Genomic DNA, 16,634 nt, shown 5'->3' on the forward strand with positions numbered 1-16,634 from the left:
AAATGAAAAAAGATATCTTCCGAATCAAACATGAAACTAAATCAATTTGCTGATGTTTTGGTGTCTGAGAAAGCTTAAAATATGCATCACAAAACAGCTCTAATGGGGGAAAATGAAAAAAAAACTGATAATTTTGAAATAATTGGAAAACTTTAGAAAAAATTTCTTTATTTTCATAGAAACCAACGTCTACAAACAGCATAAAATTTAAGCAATTTAGATGCAATTTCGAAGACAAAATTTAGATGCAACTTCGAAGACAAAATTTGACTTTAAAAAGAGAGATTATAATCGATTATTAATTGATTAAAATCGATTGTTTTTCAATTATAGTAAGATTGGTACCAAAATCGTAATATATTCGGTTTTTAACGCTTGAAACTGGATGCGGATAACGCAAAACTTCGTTCAACTTGCTCTTGTATACAATTTCGGCTCACAAAGCTCGCTGGTGTGAAAAAAAACTAGATTTTGGCCTAAAGAGAGTGCAAAAATTTTCAAGATAAGCTAACTTAACTGAAAAAGTAGAGATTGTTTGTATTTTTTTTATCAGTTCTTAGATTTCTAGCTCTCTAACTTTTACGATTCTTATTGCTGGTTGTTCCCGATTTTACTTTTATTGCCAAATTTTCGAATTGAATGTCTACTGTTGTTACTAGGCTGTCGGTGTGAGAAAAAAGTTTACATGTAATTCTGTACATTGATTCGAAATAGACAAACTTCCATGTTTCAATTCAATAATTCATTGCTTTTCTCATTTTTTTTAACCAATTCTTCGAGATTATACTGCATTTCGCAATGAAGTTTTTCATATTTGATACGAAGGCTACAAACTCTCTAATGCTTCAGGTCGAAGTTTTTTCATCATATTTTTGTTCAACTGGTCATAAACAAATATTGTTTTTCCCTTGTTTCTGATCATTCTACTCTGGTGTGGTTCTTCCACAATTTGAGGTACAATGTTTCATGAAAAGCTGTTTTGTGGTCCACAATCATATCGGCTATTGATACTACTGTTCGTCCAATTTGACTGGTGTTTCAAGTGACATGGGTGGAATACTTTCATTTGTTCAGGCATCAACTCTTTGTTCTCAGACAGCCTTCGAAGAAGATTGTACGGGAGTTCAGTTCACACCACCTTATTGGACGTAATAACCAGCATAAATTCAGCAAGTTTTAGTTAGGGAGGCCACCTGTTAACAAGAAAAACAAAAAAAAATCTACCGATTTATTCCAATTTTACTGTCCTTTCAGGTTTTGCGCTACAATATTTGCATCAGCTTAAGGGTCTTGAATTTCAAGAATCTTTCATCATTGATAGAACTAATTCAAATTAATTCAGAAAACTGAATCAGTAAGATTTTTTATCTGGCTGAAAATTCTTATATTCAATTTTGAAACTAAAAGGCAAGCTCAACCTCATTTTTCCCTCAATTAGCTCTTTTGTCATTTGGAGAGCGTAATCGGCCGTCCATTAGAAGATCATCAATCAGAAAAAACGGATAACCCACATTGCAAATTTTTCATTTTCAAATTATTTATTCATGTAATTATGGCTAAATTTGTGAACGACACGAAGAACACATATTGCACGGGACGAAGAACGATTTCAGAATAAATAATTTGTCCGTTATGCCAAGTTTCATTACCATATGACAACGCTGAATTTTTTTTCTCAAAATTGAAAATGAAATGTAAGTGTTTATAGAAAAAGGCATATAATCCCGGCAAGAAATCAGAATTCATAACAAAATTCAAAAAAATATATTTGCTTTTAAAATTCAAAAAAAGAGCGCAAAAGTTTAGCTGGAAAAACATAGTTTATTCACTTCGTTCACTAACACTTCAAAAATCTTATCAGCCCAATTATTATCCAGACTCTGAAATTAAACTTTATCGCGACAATATTGAAACCTATTAAAAAAAACTAGAAACACGAGCAGTACAGATCTTTACCGAGAAACGCTAATATACTCAGGCGCTTTTTTACTTTATTTTCTGGGCTGTAAAGTTTCCTCGCGTAAGTTACGAGCATAAGCAGAGGCACATAGCATAGATCTTTGTTTTTTGTCTCTAATATAACCAAACAATCATGCGATGTGCTGAACAAATCAACTTCAGTTCAATTTTCATGAGTCGCTCGCGGCAGCAATGACTAACAGAAAACCAGGATGCTCTTCAGCATCTCTCGTAGGATTTTCTGAAAAGTCACTGCTGGGATTGAGAGCTCAGTTACTTTGAAAATTGAATGTATTTACAGCACGAGCACTTCGGATTTGCCCATACTATGATCTCTCCTAAGGGTTTTGATTTGAACAAAACTTTGACGCAATAAATAAACGATACTTAGTTTTTCTGGCGATTCTGGTTGCGCTGGATGCTGGCGTATATGAATATTTACGATACGTGAATTGTCGACATAGTTCATCAGAGCCTATAGGTTTCCAGAAGACTTGATGTGGCAAAACTTTGATTTGAGCCCATTCGACTCTACATAATGGCCGTTGTGACCTCTAACCTTTGCTCTCTTGCATACATCATTCATTGCTTAATCGTGAACAAATACACTCGAGCGCACGCCCAATCTCTGCACATTTCACGTGGCTGAAACACAAACACTAGTCGGTAGAGTCTTTTGACCGGCTTTGTTAATGCAAAAAATGCGAGCTAAAAGTTCTCACACACATGCCAATACACAATTCGGGTAAAGATGAATGACAGCAAATGTTCGAAATAGAAAGTCCAGCACAATCCTGGATTCCAAACCAACAAGCTTTTGCTCGACAGACAAACTCTTAGTTTTCGATCATAAACATGGAATATAATAGGCGTTATTCTAAAATAAGCTATCTAATCAATTTCTATATATGCTAAATTATCAAATAAGGATCGATAGATGCAAAATCTAAGTGTTAACAGATGAATTTTATTTGAGTTTTAACACCTAGACATCCTATTGAACCAAGAGATCTGGTACTAGCCAGAATCTATACCCAGACGTATTCCTTTTATATAATCAAAAATAAAAGTGTAGGACAATGCTGCATTTTGAGGCGATGCTGAATTTCACTAACAAAAAGGATAAAAATACATCAACACAGCCAACAACACTGACTTGAGAAAATTGGATAAAAAACTGCTATTTAAATTCTGAAGCAAAATATGGAAATTAAATAAATGAAAATAATTGTCCTTTACTAGTAGTTTGTTCACGCTCAGTTTTACATTTTTCGCTTTGCCTTTCGATTTCTTCTTAGGTTTTTCAAATGATCAATTAAATAGGAAGGTTAAAAATGGAAGACTAGCGTTAAAAAAAGTCATTGATAAAGATATCTGGTGTAATTCTTTTTTGATGCGCAAAAGATAAAATAAACAGGAAAACTAAAATATAAACAACAGACATTTGGAAAAGAGTCAATGAACGCAAGCAAACCGAAGCGAGATAGTGACTTGTTGCTTGAAAAATCTCTGGTTTCGAATTTCAAAGAAAAAAATAGATGACCTTAGAGCTCTTTGAATCCATAGAACAAGATATGATTGACACTTTTTCGATGATAATCAAATTCGAGAAAACAAGATAAATAGGTACATTTCTTATTTCTCTGGGCAATCAAGAAATTAAAATCCACTTTCGAAAACAGACTAATGATAACCCAATTTGAGAAATTTGAATGATTAGTTTTTTTTCGCCACAATTTCTGAAAAAAAAAAATCAATTATTGAATTTTCAAACGCGTTTTCCCGTCATTCCACCTTTGCTACTTGCGAGTATAATCTCCATTCTATTTTTGTTACCGTAATCCTATTTCAATTTCATGCATACGGAAAAAAAAACAAGATTCGACCGGTCCTCGCTCCCTAGACCATGGGGTACAAAGGCATGGGCTACCTCTAGGCCAAATGGGAACGAACCTGGAAGTTCTTAAAGTTAACACAGAGGAGAAGCTTAGCTTCGCAAACACTAGCGAGAACACGACAAAAAGCAGCTCTATTAAGTGCAATAAGAAAAATTGGAAATAAGCCTCGAATTAGTAAAACATCGGCTGCGTCTGAGATTCGAACCTGCGCCCTAGAGATTATGATTCTCGCACACTAACCACGCAGGCTTTATAGGAACCAATCACTAGCCAAAATAAACCAGACAGATGCTTTGCAATTTCCAATGCTACAGTGCAAATTCCAAATAAGTGAACACTGTTAAGTAACACTTTTATTTGCGAGTTCGGTTTTAAAAAAAGGTTCTTAATAATACACTAAGCTGATCGCTAGTGTAATAATAGAGCAAGTAATAAAAGCATGAAAGATTTATAGAAAATTTGTTTACGGGAAAAAAGTCTAGTTCCCAATTACAAGACATTTGCTTTCGCAAGTGCAATATGAGTCTTCACTACGTTCATCGACTCTTAGACAGCGAAAACTCACTTGGCCAATCAATTTCGTGGTAGTAAACGCTGGTAAGGTTTTTCAAAAAACACAGTCAAACTTACTCTCGAGAATGAAATTGTCAACAACTATTTTTCGATAACCCTCGGGAATTATGTTTGCCAGTGTGCGGAAAGGCACCACTTGGCCTTTAACAAAACGTATTCGAAAAATTTAAATCAATAGCTATAAAAACAAATAATTTTAGTCTGAACGTACAACATTTTCAACGAAAACCTTTAATAAAATGACCTATGCTTGACTTGTGACTTGCTGATAAAGATTCCAGTTGAGAGCCGGTCCATTTTTCTCCCAGTTTAATTTGGAATTCGACAATTCATCGTTCATGGGAATTCACATGTCAAAACTGAAAAACTTTTCACAAATTAAAACAACAACACTGTAAGACCTAATTTGACCCTCATACAAGCTTGAAAGAAACAAAACAATTTAAGCTTCAATCATCTTTCTATCAACTTCTTCAGCTCATATCTTTCTTTTAAATCATCATCTAATTGGAAATAAAGGTAAAATAAATAAACAGCCAACAGGTCTGAAAAATGTAAATGAACTCAAATACACCTATAAAAACTACGATTTTCAAAACATAGCTAACAGACATTGGAAAAGAGTCCTGAACGCAACGAAATAGACAAAAAATACAGACTTGTCTTTTGCAAAAAAACTTCCACTTTCGAAATTCAAAGTAGAAATAGATGGCCTTAAAGCTTTTTGAACTTCAAAAACAATTTAAAATTGACTACTTTGTTTGATAAAAATGAATCAATTTAAGAAAACTGGATCAATATGTAAATTTTTTATTACGCTAAGAAATCTGATAAACAAAACCCTGTCGAAACTAGAAATCCTTCACGTTTTTCATGACCTTCACACTTTTATTGTTAGATAGCGGAGTTTGCCATTCTTTCAACTGAGGTGAAGGAGTGAAGTGAAAGAAATCAAAATTCAAACAGCGAAAATGCAAAATTTAGCGTGAACGAGTTTTGAAGACTTTTTCCTGAAAGAAAAACAAAAAATAACCAAGACCTATATAAGATTATTAACAACGTTCATGACTCTCAAAAACATTCATTTTTATTTGCGTAGAAAACAATAGAATACAGACAGTTGGAAAAGTGTCGATGAACTGAAAAAAAACGGTGAAAATTTTTTTGAACATTCATCTTGTTGAAATTTTGAAATGAAAAAAAAAATATATATATCCTTCAATTAAAAAATCTCTTTTGATGGAAAATTTTCAAAATTAAATCTTATATTAAGGTAACTTTTCAATTCCACTCTAAAAATCCTGGTTAATTTTTTTGTTTAATTTAGAACCCAGCCTCGATTTCATCATACATAACTTCCAATTATTTTATTGAAGTTAGTGCATTGCAACGCCCAACGCGTATTAAACAGAATTGCACAGCGGTTAAAATTGGTTTTCACTCGTTCATTGTAGTTTAATTCGAAAATTTTCTTTTAGGGCATTTCTTAATCAAATTAAAATGTTCGCGTGTCTACAAATTCCCTTTCGATGTTCGCGTGTCTACAAATTCCCTTTCGAGTATCATTTTTCTTCCATTTAGCAAACGAACTACAACTTTTAAAGAAATCAAAAGTCAAGACCCCTTATAAACAATTGAGCATGATCATCAATTATTTACACAGAGGCGAAGCGACGCTTCGCTAACACAAGCCAGAAAACAACCAAAATTAGCTGTAACAAAAACTTGAAAGAAACGGTAAAAATAAGCCTTGAAAATTAAAACTTTTGCTATGGCGGATTCGAAATTACGACCAGATTAGGAGTCGCACGTCCTCCCATCTATATGAATGTAATTGGGCTTTCACATGACATTGGGCTTTTTGCATGTAAAATTTTGAAAATATAACAAACTGGGCACCCACACACACTAGCTTAGCATTTAATAAATTGGAAAGCATGGCGCCAAGCTATGTATAAATTATGCATTTCAAAAATATTGAGTTATATTGAGTTGAAAATTTTCTTAAATCGAGTTTTTATTATTGTACTAGTTTTAAACAAATATCTTTTTTTGGTTCGTATCATTTGAAGAATGAAAAATAATTTAAAAAAATGAAAGATGCATCAACTGTTTTAACTTATGATTTACCGAATGTCAAAGCACATCACAAAGACGTAAAATTGCCCCAAACTTGGCACCAATATTTGTGACTTAGGTTGAAACCAAAAGAATTATCGTACTATTACACTACTCCCGCTAAGCTTGTGTAATAACTTGTATAATACTTCTTAATCATATCACACTACCTATATAAGTCAAAAATTACTACGTTCATTACTACTTAAAAGGCTATCGACTATCAAGTTTCTAATTCGCTAAACTTTCCAAGTTCTCCTTAATCTGCTTAAATCTAGAAGCCTTCAAAGTCAGTATGTTCAAATAGATTAAAGCTGCTATTTCTGGATGAAGACATTTTTTTGCAATTTCTTGATCTGTCGCTTAGAGCTCTTCGACAGAATCTTCATCATCTTCGACCTCGTACGCTTGTACAGTCTTCAGACTTGAACTATGACCCTCAATCCTATTTTGACCTTGATTAAATCTATGGACATCTTTCCTCTGGACATTCCCCAGATTCTGAGGCTCAACTATTTTGTTACCTCGACTAAGACTCTGCATTTCAACTCTTTTCCGACCTTGACTGAAATTTTGAGCTTCATCTTTACGAAGACCTTGGGCAAAATTTTGAGTGTCGACTATCTTGTGACCTTGACCGACAAGCAGAATTTCTGCGTCATTGTTTCCTGGACTCGTGATCCGAACTTCACTGGAAATTGAACGTTCATAGTCACTAACCTTGGCTTTCTTCGAAGACGAATGAAAATCCCCATGCGAGGTCAATGACTGACGAATTGAAGTATCACCTACACGCTTCAACTGCGCCTTTCGAGGCCTCGTTCTAGGTCCATCCGACTTTTCTTCACTAGGCAGCAGCAGATGGTTTTTTGCCTCATCGATCAAACTGCGACAAGAATCATCATGTTTCACAAGATCGTCTGAACTTACTCGGATCAAAGCCTTAGGTGACATTACGCAAAATCTGACATGCGAAAGGACGTCTGATAAAAAAAATTGCCGGCTTTTTGCGTCATACTTGACCCATTGGATGATTGCATGAAACAAATCCTCTTCGTTTTCTACGTTTAAATCATCACTTGCAGTAATTTCGATTAGCTGGTCTTTCGACAGTAGTAGAAATTCGTCTTCTTTCATGACCTTAAAAAATGAATAATCTCAAAGAAAACCTCGAGGCGTTGAATTACGTTTTTCTGAATAATACTAATTATAATTTACTTTCAGGCCAGATACTCAGAAGCGTATATAGGTTAATAAATTGTAGGTTTAACACCTAGGTCGGCTTGGAAAAAATCCAAAAAGGCATCAGCCTGTCGCGTGGCATCTCCAAGAGAAAACTATATTCACTTAATTTGATAAATGGCCAACAGATAGGCAAAGTGCGAAAAAAGCCTATTTTAAAGTAAATGCAATCGAATTACATCAATCATACTTCATTTTTTCCGGATCATTTTTACCTAATTAGTTCAACCTATAATAAAAGATCAAAAACTTTCTGTTTAATTTCATATTCGAAGATTGAGCCTTTGAGCACTCAAATGGAGAATAAAGAAGAAAACAAAAGGTAATTTGTTGCATGCTTTTGCTATACTCTGACGATCATACGACTTATTTAACTATTTCCAATGACCACTTTTATTTTCTTCTACTTAATTAAAAATATACCATTCAAAAGTTCATTAGATTTCCGAAAGTGTTGACAGTCAGTTTTATTCTAACTTGAAAGAAAACAAACGATAACTTCAAGATTTTGAGAAACGTTGATTAAAGTGAGCTCACCTCCTGTATGTTATCGTGTATGTAGTCGTCTGACGCTTGGACTAGATGTCTACAGGAGTAGGTGTCCGCAAATGCCATGATACCCAGACAGTTCGTGGGGTCCAGCTGCTGCTGCAGGAATTCCCCACACGCGTCCAACACCTGAGTAGTGAAAACATCATCTATACTATTATAAAGATCTATTTTATATATAGGTTTGTGGAATCCTTTATTTTACGCTGAACCAAAAGATTCGAGTTTTTTATTTAGTGAGAAACACCCATCGAGTGCAGGCAATGGTAGAACAGATCATGATTTCCTTTGATATTCAATTCAATTAGATGGTTGTTTTGAACATTAGCGTCATTATCATTATCGACTTGAAGAATCTTTTTTCGTTTTGAATTAAGGCCTACAACGAATCAACGCCACTGCAACTTTCCGAAGTACTGAAATTGAAACAATTACAAGATATTGTATCACTTTTTTTCTCTAAGATTGAAATCTTTTTTATGACAGTGATTCATTAATGAGCTACCAAATCGAAGGTGAGAAAAACGTTTCGAACATCAATTCATCGTGTGACGAAAAGAATATTCAACTTGCAAATATATTAGTCCAAAAACACGAAAAGGAAAAACGCACAAAAAAGATCCCCCAATGTGAGCCGAGACGTGAACAAACTAATTTTGCCTCGTTTCCAAAACTAACAGAGACTTCAGTTTTGTAAAAAGGCGGTTTTTACGGTTTTCTGCTGCTTCGAGCGTTTGAACAAAGGCGAAGGTACAACTTATAGGAGACCCCCGAATAACGCATGTTTTCGAGAAGTGCTTTAAGACCAGCTTTGAATTTTTTTTACGATTCTTCAATTCTCAATTTCTGAGAATTGAAGAAACACTGACAGTTTATTCAAAGATACCGCCTGCAAAAAGAAAAAGAGCCTTTTCCGTATGCTGTTCTTACTTTTGGCAGAACGAGTCAACTTGAATTTGATCTACTGATTTTCACTCTTTTTGGCATTTTTTTCCGGATATTTACAAACATCAACTCTGTTTCATTCTTCTCCATATTTATTAGAAGACCTGCGTTTGTGAACCAGTTTACAACTTGGTTGAAGTCTTTCTGAATATCGGCCGTACTTTCAGGTTTATTAGAGAAACAAATAAAATAGTCGTCTGCGTAAATCTGATAAGCAAAACTTATTCTAATGAAAACGTCTCGCAGCGGTGTCATGTAGTTTGAAAAAGTAGCGGCCCTAGTAGAGATCCCTGAAGAAGAGCAGTTGACAGGAAACAGTTTCAATAACAACTTTTTACTTTCACACCTTGATTTCTATTGTTTACGTATGAAATTATTATTTCTAAGGCAGTATCTTGGATTCGAAAGGTTTTACTTTAAGTTGGTTGAAGATTTTAATGGTTTAGAGTATCAAAAGCAGGTGATAAGTCTAGCGCAGTTAAGACTAATGTTTTTCGTTGGTCAAGATTTGTCATCATATCAGAGGAAGGCGTTCTCGGTCGAATAAGCGTTTCTGTAAAAGCTCCTCTAGCTAATTAAGTGATAGTAATTGGTCAAAAAAATAGTAATTGCTCATTTAAATGGTCAAAAAATTTTCTCAAAAATGTTGCTGAAAAACAGATACGACAACAGTTGATCATTGTCTAGTTTTGGTTCCTTTAATTGAGGCTTGACAAACACTTTTTTGAAAAATGAATTCAATTCGGGAGAGTTATTGGAGAAATTTTTGTCTTGAAAAAGAAAACGTCCCATTCGATCTAACTTACAACTTTCCGTTTTGTAAGCGGATTCACAACACTATACCACTGACAGCTGGTAACTCCAAGTTTCATACAAACTCATACCTTCAAACTTGCTGTGCTGATAAACCAGGCAGCAATGACTCCGCTATTATAATCGTACTTGGGCCCAGCTAAAGTGTTTGATAATTTTTGACGTTATTGTACTGATGCTGGAAATAGGTAATTTTTGAGAATATGGTTTCCCAATGACATTAAATTTTCCTACAGAAGTTAAGGCGCAGCCGCTTACGCGCAAAGGCTTTCCACCACCCATTGTCTCAATTGAACCCTTGATATCAGATTTGATTGAGTATTTTTTGAGAAGAGTCAACTTTAAAAAAAAAACGGACAAGAAATCAAAACATTGACTTTTCTGAGGTCTATAAATTTTTTGTTATAACATTTGCTTGTCGCCATTTAAACGGGGGAGCTTCTATCAACCCTTTATTTTGATAGAGTCCAAAATCTCATATTTGGAGTATGAGGTTTTCGAGACAAGTCAAAAAGTTTTTAGAAAAAACGGTCAAAAAATCATAATTCAACTTTTCTGAAGCCATCTTTAGTGTAAGAAAAGTTTAGACGTAGCCACTTATAAAGCGGAGCTTCACACGACCTGTTCCTTTGATTGAACCCAAAATTTCAGATTTGGGATGGAAGTTTCCAAGATAAGTCAAAAAATTTCAAAAAACCAAATATTTGACTTTTCCGAGGCCCTAACTTTTTTCGGAAAAAAATGGGCTTAGCCAAAAAAGCAGGGGAGCTTCGCACAACCTGATTTTTGGATTGAAACCAAGTTATCAGATTTAGGAGTGTAGTTTTCGATAAAAATCAAAAATATAACTTTTCCGAGGACGATAACTTTTCATGTTAAAAAGTTTGGTTTAAGCCGTTAAAGGCTATTATAACCATATTATAACTCATAAAAAAGGTTCGGACTATCAAGTAAGCCGAAGCAAAAACATAGCAGGAAATGTGTTACTATCAAAATAAACTCAGTTTTCACCAGCAATCGTCATAATGATTTTAGTATCAAATCAATGAATGAGATCACACTGTCGTTCAGTAACACTAAACTGTTTTCTGAACCAAAATTTGAATCAAAGATGACAATCTTTGAAATCGAACCTCTTCGATCCTGAGATGACAAGCGGCAGGCAAAAGTACTTGCACATTCGTCCTCTCCACCACTATAGATCCTGTGTAGCAGAAGTCTATTAAAGCATCTACAGCTGCCGAGTCAAAATCATTCAAAGTTACTATATTGTTGTGTCCCTCTAAATCACAAACATGACGTTTATTTTGACTCACCCGAATGAATTTTAATTTTTGTTCCTTTCAAAATAGTCCACAGACAGATAGAAAAGAGTCGGTGAACTCAAAGACCGACTTTTTTTCGAGTATTTCCGAATTTCAAAGAAAAACTACATGCTGTTAAAGCTCTTTGAGGTTACAGAATCTAATTTCAAGAACCATACCCATTTAGCTCAATTACATTTCCTACGAAACATAATAAAAATGTTGCTTAGGATGAACTTATCTCTTACCGGATAATTTATTTGTGAAAATAGCCTTGAAGTATGATGAACATGCAGATAGGACTAGTTTGTGAGCCATGATCGAGCATTCACTTGTTCTGATAGTCACATCGCACATGAATCTAATTCGCCTCATTTTGTTCAGTTCTATCAAAAATGATCGATGGTGATTTTCAGATGCATGGGCTACTTTCTACGACAAAAAAAACTGCATTCACGGTATAAATTGCTTCGGGAGTATTTAGATTAGTTAAAAGAACTTTCTACCCAAAATTACAAAAAAGAACAAAAGTTTCAAAACATCAAAAAACTCAATTAAAAATCAAACTCAATTAAAAATCAAACTCAATTAAATTTTAAAATGTAATGAAAAAGCACCATCAGGGCGGGGAAAAAAGCACTTGAGGAGCACGCGCGTCACGTGAACAAGGACGTCTCGCGTCAGCGACAATTTAACTTTTCAACCAATTTCAAATAGAAGCAGCTATTTCGATCCAAAAACAGTTCTTAAGCATTATGCTTCAGTTTTTGGAAAGCTTCAGGATGATGCCAATCATCGATTGATGATCAATAGCTGCTCCACTAAAACTGTTTTTCTTTCATTCTTAACATCTTTTCTTCCGAACTATAATACTAGTTTTCCGAACCATAAAAGTTAGTTTTCCGAACCATAATACTACCTCATCACTTGATGGTTGCAATGACTCGACCACTACGGGAGTCGCATCGCATGAAGTCAATTCTGGGATTGGTGGCGCCATTTCAGAATCATGCACCGCAATTATTTTTGAAGCAAATAGATGTTTCAACTTGTCTAAAATTTGAAAACCTAATGGTAATCTTCTGAATTCAATATGAACTGACCCCTGAATAGTACACGCAATTTTCAAATTTCAACTGAGAAACACAAAAAACAAAGAATAATTAAAAGCATTAAAACTTATCGCAAGCATTTCATTGTACAGAGCAAACTTATCGCAAGCATTTCATTCACTTGTTCTGATAGTCACATCGCACATGAATCTAATTTGCCTCATTTTGTTCAGTTCTCCCAAAAATGATCGATGATAGCCAACTCATTGTTGTTTTTCCTAGTGCTTTTAGCCTAATTGTTATGATAAACTTATTAAATAGAGAGGGAATTAAAAATGTAAATTACGAACGTTTTCGCACATTTGTACATCATCAGGTTTAAAAGTTTTATAAAATGATCATCGATCATCAAAATATCATAAGTCAATGGCTATACAAAATAAAAAAAATTCAACCAATCAAAAGTTTGCAAACCTTAAATGCGCGCCAAAATTACATAATCATTTTCATCATCAAATTAATGTAACATTCACTCAAACATTACAGTGAAGGAGCGTAGAAAAAGCGCCTATTGACGACTGGCAGGCGTCAGTTATCTTAATTCGACTCGTTTTTCACCGTCGATACCAAGCCAGTTAGTTTTCTAGTCTGTTTAGGGCCAGGGAATTCAATACCAATACAAAGGCCTCAATACCAATACCGAACTGAATCATCAATACCAATACCAATACCAAACCCAGTCAATACCTCAATACTTTGTTACAATTTTAGCAAAAACTTTGAAAACTCGTGCTAGTAAAAATCACGAAACGTTCGAAACACGAAACATTTTGGATCGAAATGTCTTGCATGAATTCTCTATAATTTTCTATGTTTTTTTTTACATATGTACAACAAACTGAGGGAATTCAATAGTTTTAGTAAACTTTTTTGTTTGAATAGTTTTACTTTCTTGTTTTGTTTTTGTTAGATTGTTTTGTTACTCTGTAACAAAACAAAATCCTTTTTTGGTAAAGGTAACATAAACGTTTTTTTTTAGTCAGGAAATGACAACTCGCGAAGATACTGCTGTAACTGAAGTGTTAATGGAATATCGAGTAAACAAAGTTACAACATCTAAAGTCAACAAAAATTTTTACGTGCAGTTTAGGAATCATATTCAAACAGAATGGCGCAAACGTATTAAATGTGACGTCTTAATCAAAGCTCCCAGTATGGGAGACTCGAGTATGCGAAAACATTTTAATGCGTGTTCTGAAACTACTACGTAAAGGTCTGTTGAAAATGATCAATTGAATTTGAGTTTTCAAAAAGTGCCACAAGTATCGCTTCCCAAGGGATTGGATGTTGCCACAAAGCTTGTCTATCAAGACCACACTCCAATGGCAACAGTTGCCAAAAGCGAGGCCTTACAGTCCATGCTCACTGCGTTGAATTTCAGCAAAGTTACCTATCATTCATTGAACAAAACCATGGACAAAAAATATCAATTGATTATCAGTGAAATCAAAAGCACCATTCAGCAACGCGACTCCAACCAAATTTTAACCATAAGTTTTGACAAATGGTCCTCCCAAGATAAAAAAAAAAATAAATCGGCGTTTATCCATATATTGAAGAGAAATCGATTTGTCTTAGGCTTATTCCGTTTAAACATTTTTGCGGAAGTGAAGAGATAGCAGCACACCTTCGCAAGCTGCTGGCTCTCGTTGGTCTAGAACCAAATGACATAGCTGTTTCCGTTACAGACTGTGTTGCGGATGTTCAGAAGGTGGCAGAACTTTTTGGTTGGTACGCGTTTCCGTGTTTAGCTCATGTGATAAACCTCTGTGTAAAGAAGTTGATTTTTGTAAATCGTGATAGCGATAGTGTCACACTTGGGGAAAACACTGACGACCCAACCCTTCAATCTGATGTTGCTTTTGGCGAATCTCGGGAGAATATTGAAACTATGCGCAAAATATGTAAGAAAACGCACAGCTCCCCCAAAACTGTGGATGCTCTTGAAAAGGTGCAGCAAGATGCTGGTCGACAGCCCCTCAAAATTGTGTGTGAAAATTCTACACGTTGGAATTCGTTTTTTGATTCCATAAAACGTTATCTGCAACTTTGTCTCCTTTTAGCAGAAGAATTGACTGATTTTAACTGGGACAGCTTGAAAAGCACCTGCAAGCTTTCACAGCCATTTAAGGAGTGCACCATGAAATTACAGGAAGCCAGTGCTTCTGCTGAAACCACTAAGAAGGTTTTATTGTTTTTACAGTCACGTGTCCAAACTATGAATTCAGACGTCAAAGATGTCTTGAAGAAATGACTGACTGACAACTCAATCGTAGAAGCACATATCAAAAAAGTGGCGATTTCTACAATTTAAAGAGCGATCGGATGATTTATGAAGAAAGTGTGGAAAATGAGCATCAGTATAATCTTCGAAATGACATTCCTTCGAAGAATTTTCCAAGAAGGTGAGCGAGGACTGTTGTGCAGCAAAAGTTGGGAAACGAAAAATCACCAATCCGACTGAATAAAACTAGTGATTCGCAAAGAGTGTAAATTATTTCATGAGTTATAGATAGCAGTCAATTGATTTTTGTTAAATGCGGTTTTAAATAAGTAAATTAGTTCAATCGTAGATTTAGTTCAAGTAGAAAGCTGAGATGTCTCATTTAGGCTTCAACATTCCGCCTCCCTTGAAGTGTCTTCAATTTTCAGATCGTTATTATGTCTGGATATGACTACCCATTTACAGTGTATGAGACGAAGGAGAGGAAGAGTAGGGCGGAGTCGGGTAGAGCACCACGTCTGCTCCACATGGCGAGGTGCGAAGGTCCAGTAGGCGGGGCGCTGTCGACCGGGAGGACCTGCAGGGATTCTTCGATGCAGTGAGCAGAGGAGATCTGGGTTTCACTCCGTTTCCTGTAAAGTCGTTGGATGAGATCCAGTCTTCAAGGAAGGAAGCTGCAATCGTGGATAGGGCAGTTTTAGAAGCAACTTAGAGGTCTTAAACGTATTAGTGACCTCAGCGTAGAAGGGTCATTGTGCACTGGCTGGTAGCAATGATTCGGAGACAGGGTTCACTGATGCTGCTAAGTATCTGAGGAACCTTGGTTCTCAGCAGAAGAAACTGGTCCGCTATGGTGTTCTTGAGAAGGGGAAAAGTTTGTATCTTCCATATGCGTGGTGCCATGCAGTTCTGACTCTCTGCGACGAAGAGAGGGTCTGCTGCATGTACTATGCGGAGATTCAAACTCGACTTTCCTTGGTAGCATCTGCGTGGAAGCGCTGCCAGCAACACTGCACGGTCAACAAGCGAAGAGGATCAGATGACAGCGAATCGCATGACAGCGAATGACTGTTCAACGGTAAATATATAAACAATTATTCAATAAATGAACTAAATGTGACTGCAACATAAGTAAGGAGTATACAAGTGAAGTATTAACGGTACGAGTCATGAGCGAAAGTTTGTCCTAGCTGTTTTCAGACAATAATTACATTTTGGGTCATAAGGGTACAACCTCATACGAGTTTTAATGCTGGGAGTTTACAACATTGGGAATTTACATGAAAGTGGTCAATATGAACAATTCAGACCATTTTGTATTGCATAGAGGGTAATTTAGGTTCCTACTTTCAAAAGGGTCATGGGGGTACTACCACTTAAAATTTGAAAACTGCACATTTTTGATATTTTTCGATTTTTAGCACTATAAAGTCCTTGTTTTAAATGAACTGCCCATTGGATATGACTTGGTTGCTGTACTGGTAGCTTCCGCAGCTTCGCGACTGGGCGTATGTTTTCATCAGTTGTGGTCTTCACTTTTACCACTCGAACAATTGAGTCATTTCCAGGATAAACTTCTATGATTCGTCCAGTTTTCCATTCTAGCGGTCGTTCATTGTCTTCGGCAAGTGGGACTAGGTTGCCAACTTTAAATTCTGGGCCATCCGTGAACTATGTTTTCCGTATTTGTAGCGTTATAAGGTAATCTTTTTTCCAAATTTTCCAGAAATCCTTGATCATATTCTGTAATAGTCGATATCGTACATTGGTTGAAACTTGGATGTCAGCAGAGGGAAGAGTTAGCAATGATTCCCGTATCAGAAAATGAGCGTGTGTCAGCGGAGTTGGGTATTTAGGATCACTTGACTTTGGATACAATGGTCATGAGTTTAACACA

At 35.5% G+C, this 16,634-nt stretch overlaps 3 protein-coding genes across 7 annotated transcripts in view; 1 reads left to right on the forward strand and 2 right to left on the reverse strand.

Moving 5' to 3' along the window:
* LOC134847741 (nucleoside diphosphate kinase homolog 5-like) overlaps positions 1-16,634 on the reverse strand; it is a 98,769-nt gene that overhangs the window by 68,227 nt on the left and 13,908 nt on the right. The window lies entirely within an intron of this gene.
* Positions 729-12,712, reverse strand: LOC134847740 (kelch-like protein diablo). 3 transcript variants are annotated; one of them, XM_063864937.1, is made up of 7 exons: positions 12,321-12,712; positions 11,650-11,833; positions 11,231-11,379; positions 8,328-8,468; positions 7,269-7,688; positions 2,519-2,604; positions 729-1,193 (listed from the first exon to the last, which is right to left on the reverse strand). In XM_063864937.1, exons 1-6 carry the CDS (start codon positions 12,399-12,401, stop codon positions 2,542-2,544), a joined length of 1,038 nt encoding a protein of 345 aa, XP_063721007.1. In that variant the 5' UTR covers positions 12,402-12,712; the 3' UTR covers positions 729-1,193; positions 2,519-2,541. The 3 variants fall into 3 exon arrangements, with proteins under 3 accessions (XP_063721007.1, XP_063721006.1, XP_063721005.1); XM_063864936.1 differs by having other exon boundaries at positions 729-2,604; XM_063864935.1 differs by lacking the exons at positions 729-1,193; positions 2,519-2,604 and having other exon boundaries at positions 6,545-7,688.
* LOC134847738 (uncharacterized) overlaps positions 12,756-16,634 on the forward strand; it is a 430,557-nt gene continuing 426,678 nt past the window's right edge. For all 3 annotated transcript variants that reach the window (XM_063864932.1, XM_063864933.1, XM_063864934.1), the window contains exon 1: positions 12,756-12,772. The gene's annotated coding sequence lies outside the window, so the exon portion shown is untranslated. The remainder of the gene's footprint in view (positions 12,773-16,634) is intronic.

The sequence above is a fragment of the Symsagittifera roscoffensis genome, chromosome 6 (genome assembly GCF_963678635.1).
Source record: "Symsagittifera roscoffensis chromosome 6, txSymRosc1.1, whole genome shotgun sequence".
NCBI classification, from domain to species: domain Eukaryota; kingdom Metazoa; phylum Xenacoelomorpha; order Acoela; family Convolutidae; genus Symsagittifera; species Symsagittifera roscoffensis.

Excerpts from the sequence above, each read along its gene's own strand:
- LOC134847740 (XM_063864935.1), bottom strand. The coding sequence starts at position 12,401 with ATGGCGCCACCAATCCCAGAATTGACTTCATGCGATGCGACTCCCGTA. Across the intron at positions 11,834-12,320 it reads TGCAACCATCAAGTGATGAG|AAAGTAGCCCATGCATCTGA; the intron begins GTAGTATTATGG and ends TTTTTGTCGTAG. Across the intron at positions 8,469-11,230 it reads GTCATCTCAGGATCGAAGAG|GTGTTGGACGCGTGTGGGGA; the intron begins GTTCGATTTCAA and ends TTCACTACTCAG.